Here is a 12,549-nt window from a genome sequence, read left to right as displayed (position 1 = left end):
TGTGAAAACTATTGAACTTATGGGATGTGGTTCTGTGGAAGTTCATCAAGTGGTAGCTCCTTGTACGCAACTAGTGCTACTTTTTATTGACTAAAAGTTATTTTCTAGATTAAGATTCTTACCATGGGGCCTAATATAAGGTCCTAATCATATTTCTAATATGATAAACTTATACTTGTTTAAATCAAATAGATAGATAAAAGACGTGTTTGCACAAAACTCCTCTCACTTAACCATGATCCATTAATATTTATTTCTCGACTTCATTAAATCACTTAATTATGATGTGTGTGATAGTTCATCTGTCCCAATTTATGTAACATATTTGTTTAAGTCTGATATAAAAAGAATATTACATTTCAATGATTGAAAAAACGTTAAATTCATCTATTATTCTTAATGACATGATTTATAACGACACAAATGATTAAAGATTTGTTTTACACCACATATTTTAAAAGTCTCCATTTCCTTATTAAATGTTACATCAAATAAAAAATACATGATAATCAACAGCCAAAATGCCCTGTTTGCATGATCCTGTTGTTACATTATGTGGCCACCTCTATTGTTGGCCTTGCATCTACAAATGGATACATTTTAAGACCATTTCATCAGAGAACATCGATAATCAACAGCCAAAATGCCCTGTTTGCAAAGCTGAAGTCTCACAAAAAACATTGATTCCACTCTATGCTCGCGGTCAAGCTACAAAAACATCTGAAATTAATGCCCCGAATTTTGGTATAGTCATACCACAAAGACCTCCTAGTCCGAGATGTAGGAGTCACGGGCTAATAGAAACTACTGATTCAATTCCATCACAGCAACTTCACCATCGAAATCATTCACTACAGTCTCCAACATATCAACCTTATATGACCGAACCTATGCTAAGCCCCGGTGGTATGTCAACAGGGGAAATTGTTTATGCGCGGATGTTTGGGAACTCATCAACTACTAATTTGTATACATATCCAAGTTCATATAATCTAGCAGGAAGGCAACTATCACACGCGGATCGATCACTTAGCAAAGTCTGTTTTTTCCTATGTTGTTGTTTAGTGACATGTCTTCTGTTGTTCTAACCACTTGACTATACTGATAACAAGAAGTAATGTAAATACTTAAAGTAAGAACACAGATGTTTACGTGGAAACCTCTTTGCACAAGGAAGGAAAAAACCACGACCTGTCATAAGTTTTCTCAAAACATCAATTACTTCAAACAACTAGTGAATACAGACTGCAATACTCACAAGGATTAATCTTACACACCTTGTATCACCTCTATTACTGAAGAAGCGGAAGAGAAAGAAGATACTCACAAGATTGCAGCAAGGCATAAATTATGAGAGCTAAAACAGTCTCAAGTTCAAATGAGTGTTTCAAATACATTCTCTAAAAACATTCTTTTCACTTTCCATAAGTTCAAGCAGTCCAAGTCATACGAAACAAAATAGTCTCTAGAAAATTAAAACTAAAGATAGCAATTTCAACTGGAGAAAACAACTTTGTAATAATCGATAGAACTGGATCGTCATGTTGATTATTCATCTGCTATTGTTGAAATCTGGACCCTCGGTGTCTCCACCACCTGCATACGTAGAAAATAACTTTATGAGATAATTGAGTGACCATCTTAGAAGTCAACTGTATCGAACTAGTAAGGGAAGTGAGATAGAAGCAAAAACTTACTGCCATGTTCATTAGGTAGGGTAGCACTTGGAGATGTAGAATTTTGGAAGCTGATATATATCATCCATAGAATTATAATTGACAAATGCATCCCAATATTGCCACTCATTTGGATCACTTCCTTCAATAGCAAAAATGTTATTGGTATAAACTGGTGGAAACTCTGGGACTCTTTGGGTTTGATTTGGAACATTTGTTTGAAGACGAGGCATTTTTCCAGATTTTTCAGAGTTCCTTCTTTTTGTTCTTTCTAATGATGTGTCATAGCTACTTCTTTGTTGAGAACCACTTGAGGATTCGAGACAAATATATTCTCTCTCTTCTTGAAGTTTCTCATCTTTGCTACGACATTTCTGAAAGAAGAAAAAAAATCAAAGGAGAGTTGGACCATGGATATATATAATTATCATCTCAACTCATCGTTTTTAAGGTGTGACATGAAACGCATGATACAGAGTCATTTCTAATAAAAAAAACGTTTTTGTTGGTAATGGATGAACGATTAAAATCTTTTGAATTAAAGATTGACAATAATATTATTTCATTGAATAGTTATTACAATAAAATAAAAATTAGCAAAAAATAACTTCTATATCTAAGCATGCAATAGAAGTTTTGATTAAAAAATTAGAATAAAGACGAGAATAATTTCCAAACATTTATTGGTGGAAGTGATGTAAAATCATTATTTTATCTGATATATGATTTTGATAAAAATTAAAATTAAAATCATACATAATTTACAACTTTAATTTTTGTAAGGATAATGTACCTGAAGACGACTTGAAATTTGCTTAATGGTAAGACCTGGCATATTCATCATTTCGCGGATATCTGACGGAAAACATCCTACATGTTTTATTAGAATGTAAAATTAATTTAATCAATATTTCAGTATTCCTTTATCAAGCTGAGATATATATAAATACAATAATTACTACTCCTTAATTCCAAACAGATTGACGTTAGCTATAAGTGTAAATTCTTACTTTATATATATTTATATATATATATATATATACTAGTGAGTCAAATTACTTCCGTCACCAAGTTGTTCCACAACTTCTGTGAATTTGACACGAAGATCATCAGTCCATTTTAAGCAGTCCTTATGCATAATAGTCTTATTTCCTTCATTAATCTCTTTTGTGCTTTTTCGGCCTCTCTTCCTCCTCAACTTATGTTTTCCATTTGATACAACATTGTTATTATTGCTTTGTTCCTCGGTATTAATAAGCATATTCTTCTCTCGATCTCGTTCTTCATCTCCAACATTGATATGATCTCTTTGTGTTTGCCACAAGAATGTCACAGTTTGCTCGACAAGTGGCTTCTTCGAGCAAATGTAAGCTCCATTGTCCAAAGCTTTCTTCACTAAGAATTCATTGAGTTCATCATAGACAACAACTGCATAATTATATCAAGAAGCTAACAATTAAAATTGAATAATATTAATATACATTATGCAAATAGTTAATTTCACATATATTTACTAAATTTTATTTATTATGACAAGAATATTGTTACAAAACAAATGTGTCACGCCCCGAGCCTACACCCTGGGCGGGACCGGCACCCGGAGACCATTTCTGGCCCCAGGCGAACCCTTGGCCTGGCTTTCTTAACTCAGCGGAAACCTAACTCAACAGAATAGCTCAATGCAATGCAATATTACCAAACAACTTAACTTATAAAATATGGCCATAAGACAACCTGAATCTCAAAAATAGGATATTTACATATATACATAGATAAGAGACTCAAAACTAGCTGACTGACTGTCTGTCTGTCTATGAAGCCTCTAACATACTGAGATGGGTGTTGGGACAGACCCCGCAACACCCTAATAAAAAAAAACTAAGAACACAAAGTAAGTGAGTCCTCCGGAATGCAAAGAGGCTCACCACTGACTCTGGAGTGCTCAGCTGGATCAACGACGTGCCGGATGCTGATCTGGGGTACCTGAATCTGCATCATCAAACGATGCAGGCCAACTGGCATCAGTACGTGGAATGTACGAGTATGCTAGCGGGAAAAGCCAAAGCACAACTTAAGCTTGAAAGGAAATGCAAGAGAACACTTACCTCGGCTCTGTACGACTCATGACTACTGAACTCAATATTTAAGGCAATAAGACGCATACAATATATAGAGCTTGTAAAACAGTATAAACAACTTAACTTGTTAATGATAAAACAATAACAACTCAACTGTACTTATATAAAAGTAATATAACTTATGTGGGAGGTTCTTTAACCGACAACCACCACTATGAGCCCTAGTGATGATACAACGCTTTACCTCGCGTTGCCAAGGACCATCCTATACCTTGCCATGATATAGGAAGCTAACTTTACTTAGTGGTCCACTAGCTTAACTTTCGTGATCATCTAAAAAGTATGATCCGAGAAATCCCATGTTGGCGCATGGTTCTCATGGAGAGTTGAGTAAATCAGAACTCGTGTCCCCAATTCGGTGCTCAATACTACTCCCAAAAATACTTTGGCCTATAGATGTCTTTAAACACATTTTTCTTTAGTTGAGATAATTACTCAAAACTTTAGCCCAAAGGCTCTTTTGGAGAAAAAAAATATGGTTTCCCTCTTACTCAAATGTAATAGCCTTTATAACTTCCTTTGGGAATACTTAGTTCCCTAATAGCCTTTAAAAAGAGAACTCAACTTTAAACTCATGACTTAACTTGAAACTGAGACTCTTACTCGACTTGAAACTTGAGACTCTTACTTGACTTGAAACATGAGACTCTTGACTTGAAACTCTATACTCTTTTTCTTGACTTCTAAGTTCACTTGACTTGGAACTATCTTTCCTTGAATCGGAATTATGAATTCAAGGTGTTCAATCACATGTTGTGGAGGGATTCTTGAACGCTTGGACGTACTTTGGAGTGTCGGAAACAACTATAAATCATAGGTATATTACTTTGGAACTTGCTTGAGAAAATAAGAAAAGGAATGGGGAAACTTGGCTGAGACTTCAGATTTATGGTGACATAGATGGCACTTACGGACGCCATCGACGGACCGTAGATGGACTTACGGTCCGTACTGCAGGTCCGTAGATCGCGTCAGAAATTTTCCCCAGAATTCATTTAAAAAAAGACTTAAGTGTTGACCTACGGTCCTGACTTACGGTCCGTAGGTCAGGTTACGGACCGTAGGTCGTGCCAGTAGATCGATGCCCCAAAAACCTAAATTCTGTCCCGATCGACGGTTGACCAGTACGGACCGTCAATCGATCTACGGTCCGTAGGTCACGCCCGTAGATGGGGATCGATAGCCTAGAATTGCTGCGAATTGATGGTGAATCAACTTCAAAAGGGTCATAACTCTTAGAATCATAATTCCCTCAACATACAATAGGTTTCAACCTAAATACACAACCCAATCATGTCTCACAACGAACAATAACTTCAACAACACCATCAACAACTAACAACTTCAATAACTTCAACAACAATTTCCAATCTTTTCTCAAATCATAGAATAAACTTAGTGTGTGGGAGGGAAAGGATCAACCCACACGAAAACTCACATACCTTGATAGGGATCACCCCCGACGAAAATCCACAATGATCTTGACTAATCTCCTCTTTCTTCTCTTCTTTATCTTCTCCTTCTTCTCTTCTTCAATCTCAAGAACCCTAACTCCTTCTCTTTCAAAATGGGACAAAAATGATCCAAAGATCATCCTAATACAACAATATGAGCTCAAAATAAATGATTTGTGAAAGGACCAAAATGCCTTAAATTTCCGGACGGATTTCCCCTCCAACTGCCCAACTTCTACAGGGCATAACTCCCTCATACGAACTTGGAATCGAGCAAACTCAGTGGCGTTGAAAAGGTCATTCCACGAGCTTCGCAACCATAACTGGAACCACTCCTAATTCATCTTGAGCTAGGAGTTACGACTACTCAAAGTTGGCCAAAGACTCATTTTTTTTCCATACTTAACCAAATTTCCAGATTTCAAGCTCCTTCAAAGCCACTTCAAATTGTCGGATGTTACAAAATGTTTATCATATAACTATAACAAAAAAGAACTAACAACGGATAGATTTCATCTACAACAATAAAACGTAAAAAGGAGATACATGTCATATTCATTGAAACATTATGTGACTATTTAATTTCATGGATACCATCTGAATTTTGCTCAGTGTAACAATAATTTTACAAAATAACCACTTATTATCTATTAAAAATTTTAAAAATAGCAATGGATCATTTAAGTTGCTTAATAATTAAAGTAATCGCTAATCTTATTTAACATGTGGATTATAAAAATTTTATTTAGCTACATACTATTTAACAATAGATTAAGATGGATTTTATAGCTAATTATTTTTTTTATAGTGTATTAATTAAAATAACTTATTTTACCGTCTATAACAATAAGTGGAAGATAAAATTATAAATACTTACTGACTACGATGATGTTCAAGGCTACAGCTTGTGCCAGGAGCTCAAAGCAATGTGAATTCGGTGAAATGACATTGATTATCATTGCATCAATTTTTTTCTTTTCTTTGGATAGCATTGACATTGCCGCAGGAGCCATAACTTCTGTAACTACATATACCCATGCAATTTGAAGTCAGTGAAAATTATGAAAAAAATATTGTACACAAAGGTATCATTTGGATATGTTTGTTTGTTATTCAAATTCAACTATGAATTTTCATGTTATATTTCTGCACTTTAATTTTTCAAATAACACATATTAATCAACTTATATTATAAATGATGTGTGCAATCTTAACTAGATTGGTTACATAAAAAGCTATGCATAATATTTTATTTTTTGTAATTGGATTACTAAAAACTAGAGATGATCCTAAAGAATATATTTCTAAAAACTATTCCAATTTATTTATGATTTGTCAGAAACAAATAAATATTGAATATATATATATATATATATATATATATTAGATACTATTAAAGCAAAACATAATAGGATAAAATGTTTTGAGGTAGTTTTATTTCATAGATATGTAATTAGATGATCTAACAAAGTATAAGACAACCAATTTTTTTTGTCTACATCCAACAAAAAACAAAAACAAAAGATAGAAAGGGAATTGTTTTTTTCATGAAAATTAGATCTGCTCATTTTTTTTTTTTTTTACTACATCCAATAAAAGACAAAAAAATATTATCTCAAGTAATAATGATAGACAGATCATCTCTTATCATGTCTTTTTCGTGCTCTTTCTCTTCCCTCCCGTCATCCTAATTTCTTGTGCATCCATCACTAATGTAGAATTATTTTTCTTCGAGGATAGATAAATTTGTAAAAATTAAAAAGTGCTATGATAACAAGGAAAAAGAGAAGTTCAAGATTTACAAGATAAATGAAATTTAAAAATGGACGCCGCTAAAATCATAAATGAGATAACAAAGAGCATATCATTTCAATCTCTCTCTATATATAAAAAAAATCACACGGCATTTAGTTATTATATCAAAGAAACAAAAAGGTTAAAAAAAATTCTAGAAATGTCACTTTTATATTTATAAGCCTCTAACAATTTAACAGTCTGATCAGTAAGAAATTTTGCTTCATGATGTACAATACTAAAACTTCTTCCGGTGTTCCACATAATATAGAGCTTCCATTGGATTAGTTTTGGACATAAAAAAAATGAATTTATTGGTGAAACACTTTAATGTTTTGATGTATTTGTTATTGCAACTCTAATTAATATAGAGTTCACTTTAATTATCTCTAGAAGCTTCTTTATATAGTATATGTTACTTGCTTATAAGTATGTTTAGAGTGGACTATACATATAATTTTATCTCAATAATACCTATATAGTCCCCCAAATTTGACAGAATTTGTAAATTGAATACTTAAACTCATCTAGTGATCATATAGATACTTTTGCTTGGAATATATGCATCTCATAAACACCTAATAACGACATGATAAATTTATGGGTATTGCACACCCCATTGGAACGTAAACGAATTAAATAAATCAATTTCTTCTTCTATTCACTCAAATTTAGCTAAGTAAATTATCTCATTAATTAAGAAGGTGAATTGATCCTAAGCTATAACCCTAGTTATGATTCCACAATGGAATATCCTGATTTTAAACTAAATGATCTCAAAGAATGTATAAGTCACTGTTTCCTTTATTATGAGAAAAATATATAAAACTACTAATAAATTATATCATGTTAACCCATTGTTTATGTCGATAAAAAACATAAATATAGCAAATGCTTGATATATAGTAGTGCTTGATAATAATGGTAATTGTGATGACAGAGATGTTTGATGACGGTAATGGTGGTGGTCATTGTGATAACAAAGATGACTAATAGTGATGGCCAATGAAAGGAAGAGGTCCATGTAGTTGTTGTGTCCACCCCTAGCTTCTTAGTCAATGGGCATAACAGGTTCGATACCTACTACAAAAAAGAGAATCCACTTTAGATAAACATGTCTCTACATAGGCAGCATATGGAATGGCCGAAAGCGTACCTCTTTGGGTATATTATCCAAGTCGAGAGTTGAGCTACTAGAAAAGTTGCCTGCTGGAAAACAACTTTCACGTTTGGTTTTGTTGGGACTGAAATAATTAGGTATCATGCAAAAGCTAATAAAGCAAACTTTGAAAGCCCATGAGTAATAATACAAACGAAAAATATACCAAAAGACACAAATATTTAACGTAGTTCGGACAACTGATCACAAAGAGGTTTACACAAGTGTGTTAAAGTAACACTTGTGTCTCACACATTCTCCCCCTAGCTACACGCAATACACAAAACTCTCTAAGCCCCCTAGGACTACATTGTGAATGCTATTAGACTAGAAGGAATATACATATAATTTTAGAGTCACAAACATTTTCCTACAAGAAAAAGAACTTGCCAAATATGGAAACTTTGAGTTTTCCTTCTAAAAGAAAAGGCCCAATTATGGTAAGAAACTCATGACAAATACTAAACAAATATCTCCATTGGCCTAAATTTCTGACAAAATAAATTTGATCCACCTTCTTCACATAATCTTCAATAACTTGCATCTCCTCTGCAATATATATATATATATATATATATATATCAACACAAAAAACATCTTTGAAAATATTTCTCTAACAAAAATCTTCATTACTGTCAAATATGTTACTGTTAGAACTAAACCCATCAAGATGAACACGTATTTTTGACTTGGTTCAGCCATTGGATCATTAATTAAACCATTGAGCCTGATTCTAATATCACTTGTTGGGACTGAAATAATTAGGTGTCATACAGAAGCTATCAAAGCAAACCTCGAAAGACGATTAGTAATAAGACAAACGGGAAATATACCAAAAGACACAAACATTTATCGTAGTTCGGTCAACCGATCTACATCCACAAGAGGAGATGAAAAAATCACTATATAAACGAAACTACAAAATCTAGTGAAGAATAACCTCACACAATTCACTCGGAATACAAAGAGGTTCACACAAGTGTTAAAGTAATACTTGTGTCTCACACATTCTTCCCCTAGCTTCACACAATACACCAAACTCTCAAAGCCCCCTAGGACTACATTATGAATGCTACCAAGCTAGAATGAATAAACATCTATTTATAGAGTCATAAATTTTTTCCTAATATTAAAACTTTGTTCTAGATCTTAATGATTAAAACCTATTCAGACCAAACAAGTTCTTGAATCTCAAGGATGAGATTATTTTATTAAGTATTAATTACACTTCTTTAGACTTACCAAAAATTTAACGCTAGTCTTAGTTGGCTAAAGATTCTGACACATCACTCGAAATAAAAAGAGGTTCACACAAGTATTAATTGTTTCAATTGTTCAGATGATGAATCCATGTGTTCAAGTAACAATTAATGGTCTTAGATTAATATCATAAGCATAGTTCCTTATTGATATAATTCCACCTAAAAATAAATAAAATTGTGTTTTTTGTCAAATTAGTGTTGTTCAAAAAGTCCCGCATAGGAAGAAGAGAATAATTGTTTTCTTTCAAATCTACTGTTTTATTTGGAAAATATATTTTGACTGGTTTAAGAGTCGCCACTTAATTTTTAAAGGAAAATCAAGAAAACTGTTGTTTTCAAAAGACTAAAACAGGAATCTAGTGAAAACATGTAAAGGGTTCGAGGTTCATATTAACATTCTAGGAAGGTTTTAAAAAAAAGCACCTAGAATGTCCACTAATGTGGTTATCCGACGATTAACTATTTGGCTAAATTTATTCGACTTAACTTAACTTTGCAAAAATTGAACTAGTTTATAGTTAGAACTATTTTTAAAAGGGAAAAGGGGAAATATTGAAATACTATGTAAGTGAAATATTTCGCAAAATTTACTTCTTTAAGTCTTGTTAAGAGATGACTGGTTTAGTCAAATTTTAAAATTGAAATGGGCGTCTTTCGGGAGATTTGAATTTTTCGGTTTTAAGATTAATAGCAGATACTAATAAGCAAAACAAACACAGTGAAGTAAAGAGGAAAAGAGGGTTGGACCCAAATCTGGTTTCTGTCCGCCTGGACCAGTATTTGGGACCATTTCCGTTTTGGGCCTTCGGCCCATTTAAGTCATTTGTACCTGTCTTATTCTAGCATAATAGAAGTATTTTCTATCTATTGGACCTTAGGCCCAATTCTCTCACCTGTCCTAAACTAATACAACAATAACAATTAAAATGACAAGGGCTTAGGCCCAAGATAACAAAATACAACTATCATGAATTAAGAGTGGGCCTTTGGCTCAATCTTTTCAAATTTGCTCAATCGGTTGCTCCTTTCAACTTCGGGACCTGTTCGTCAATTTTTTGAAGGACATATTCTTCTATTGCATTGACTCGGATAAAGGAATTTGAGCCTTTACGGCTCTCCCGAAATGCAAGAGGGAATGAGTTCATAGTGAGCTCGGACGGATTTCACATGCGAATAAAGAGAGCGAGAATTAGTATCCAATGATAACATCTTAAACCGTAGCTCTAATGATAAAGGAGATTAACACTCATGGAACAATAATGACCAAAGGAAATTAAAGTACGACAAGAAACCAAGTTGAACAATAAAGCCGGCAAATTCCAAATACTATTAGATGATTCAATTATATGAGGACCAAAATTTGAAAGGGCGAACAAGATGCTTTAACCAATTATGAGCAAAGTGCAATCATGAGGGTATACTGCCTAACAAATTGGAACAAATGACCAAAAAAAAAAATCCTTAAATGCTCAAATTGTTATGATTTTCCAGAATATAATAAATAACCTACTAGTCTTTGGGAAGCAAGATTTGTCACATTTAAGAGGAAGAAAACCAGTGACAATAACTAGAGAAAGTGCTACTGTATGCGGTTTAGCAAATAAGTCATAACCATACATGCGTGAGGAGCATTTAATAAATAAAGGTTATGCATTTGCAAAGAAGATTAATTACAAAAGATGAGTAAGTGATGAGACATAGTTGAACCTCCTTATTACAGTAATCCACCAAGCAAACAAGGATCAACCAAGCTTATTATTAAACACCCAAACATGTTCATCGCTAAATGCAATACTTTTTCGTAATCCCAACACCCCAAAAAATGAAGGCAAAACTTTTCAAACAATGAAAGCAGGCTGATGGATATTTTTGAAGAGAAAATAAACGCATTACTCGTAAAAATCATGATACTCCAAAGGTTCAGATGACACACGAGGTAAGATATTCACGTAAGATTAGTAAAATAAAATTAAAAATAATAAAAATAAAAAGATAAAACGGCCAGCCACGAAATGAGACAAGGGACATATGATATGCTTAGAAAGAAAAGGCAACAGACAAATTATATTTTTTAAAACTCATCTCAATAATCGAAGCGGCTCAACATATAAAGGAGAAATACATATTTTGGAGATGAATTAACAGTAAACAAGGGAGCCAGATCGAAACAAGGATATAATGGACCACCAATATGACTGCTAGCTGAGATATACAAGACAAGGGAGGCATTCCAGTTGCAAGACCAACTGTAAATCTCACGAGATATTCTAACATTAATGAGAATCCGCTGACACATAATCAAGACGACAAAGAAGGCAACTAAAACACAAGTAAACAGCGAAGAGAACAGATCCAAATGACTAATGCATTCAAAGTCGAGATCAAATGAGCATCAAAACTATTTCTCTGATATTCACTTCATGCTTACAGTCCCAAGAACTCACAAGTGAAACGAAACTGGAGGTAAAAGATTAAAACGGAGAAACTAACTAATCCTAAGAACTAAACTCCGCTAAATATCGAACACATAGCACGTACTATATAGAAACGGAATGCAAGAAGGGGTGAGGTTACCTCTTTTCGGACAGCAAACTGAGAACTATGAACAGGGAGCCTTCCACGACCACAACAAGATTCTAAGGATTCCCACAAGCTTCGACAAACAATAAACCAAAGGAAAGCGAGGACCTCTGTTGCTATATTTTTTTTAGAATTAGTCTCTTTTTGAATATCTCCCCCCTTCAACTTCGTGAGTGATAAGGAATATATATAGGAAGAAATTTAGGGTTCTCAGTTGGGGGGAAAAGGGACGAATTTCGGATAGGAATTGAAGCCCATTTTGAATTCAAACTCCCAATCTTTCACCATTTTAGGTGAGGCACCTTTTCCTTGCAATTTTCGCCCCATTCCGGAAGAGGAAAGGGGAGAAAAACGCGCTTCTCTTTATGCTGCTCTGTTGGTACTAGTTGAAAAGGACATTGGAGAAGAAGACAAGAAAAAATAGCAGCCTAGTACTGGCTCACGCGTTCCTCTCTGCTTTCCGTATATTTTGACGGAAAATTGCTG

The 12,549-nt window shown here is 33.7% G+C and overlaps 2 protein-coding genes across 2 annotated transcripts; one reads left to right on the top strand and one right to left on the bottom strand.

Annotated features, from left to right (window-relative positions):
- The first annotated feature begins 521 nt into the window (after nucleotides 1-521).
- LOC125852173 (E3 ubiquitin-protein ligase RMA1H1-like) lies at nucleotides 522-1,277 on the top strand. Its single transcript, XM_049531900.1, has one exon. It carries the CDS (start codon nucleotides 522-524, stop codon nucleotides 1,086-1,088), a length of 567 nt encoding a protein of 188 aa, XP_049387857.1. The 3' UTR covers nucleotides 1,089-1,277.
- Nucleotides 1,278-1,708: 431 nt separating this feature from the next.
- Nucleotides 1,709-6,281, bottom strand: LOC125852172 (two-component response regulator ORR26-like). The gene is made up of 4 exons (XM_049531899.1): nucleotides 6,146-6,281; nucleotides 2,736-3,104; nucleotides 2,470-2,546; nucleotides 1,709-2,050 (listed from the first exon to the last, which is right to left on the bottom strand). Exons 1-4 carry the CDS (start codon nucleotides 6,279-6,281, stop codon nucleotides 1,709-1,711), a joined length of 924 nt encoding a protein of 307 aa, XP_049387856.1.
- Nucleotides 6,282-12,549: the final 6,268 nt, after the last annotated feature.

This window comes from Solanum stenotomum, unplaced genomic scaffold, assembly GCF_019186545.1.
Source record: "Solanum stenotomum isolate F172 unplaced genomic scaffold, ASM1918654v1 scaffold32769, whole genome shotgun sequence".
Classification (NCBI taxonomy): Eukaryota; Viridiplantae; Streptophyta; class Magnoliopsida; order Solanales; family Solanaceae; genus Solanum; species Solanum stenotomum.
The sequence above is the reverse complement of the archived record's forward strand: the minus strand, read 5'-3'. Positions and strand labels throughout refer to the sequence as shown.

Bases quoted from the DNA above. Each gene is read 5' to 3' on its own strand.
- LOC125852173 (XM_049531900.1), top strand. From the start codon at position 522: ATGCCCTGTTTGCATGATCCTGTTGTTACATTATGTGGCCACCTCTAT.
- LOC125852172 (XM_049531899.1), bottom strand. From the start codon at position 6,281: ATGGCTCCTGCGGCAATGTCAATGCTATCCAAAGAAAAGAAAAAAATT. The intron at 3,105-6,145 runs GTAAGTATTTAT...ATAATTATGCAG, and splicing joins CTTGAACATCATCGTAGTCA to TTGTTGTCTATGATGAACTC. The intron at 2,547-2,735 runs GTAATTTGACTC...TAAAACATGTAG, and splicing joins GGAACAACTTGGTGACGGAA to GATGTTTTCCGTCAGATATC.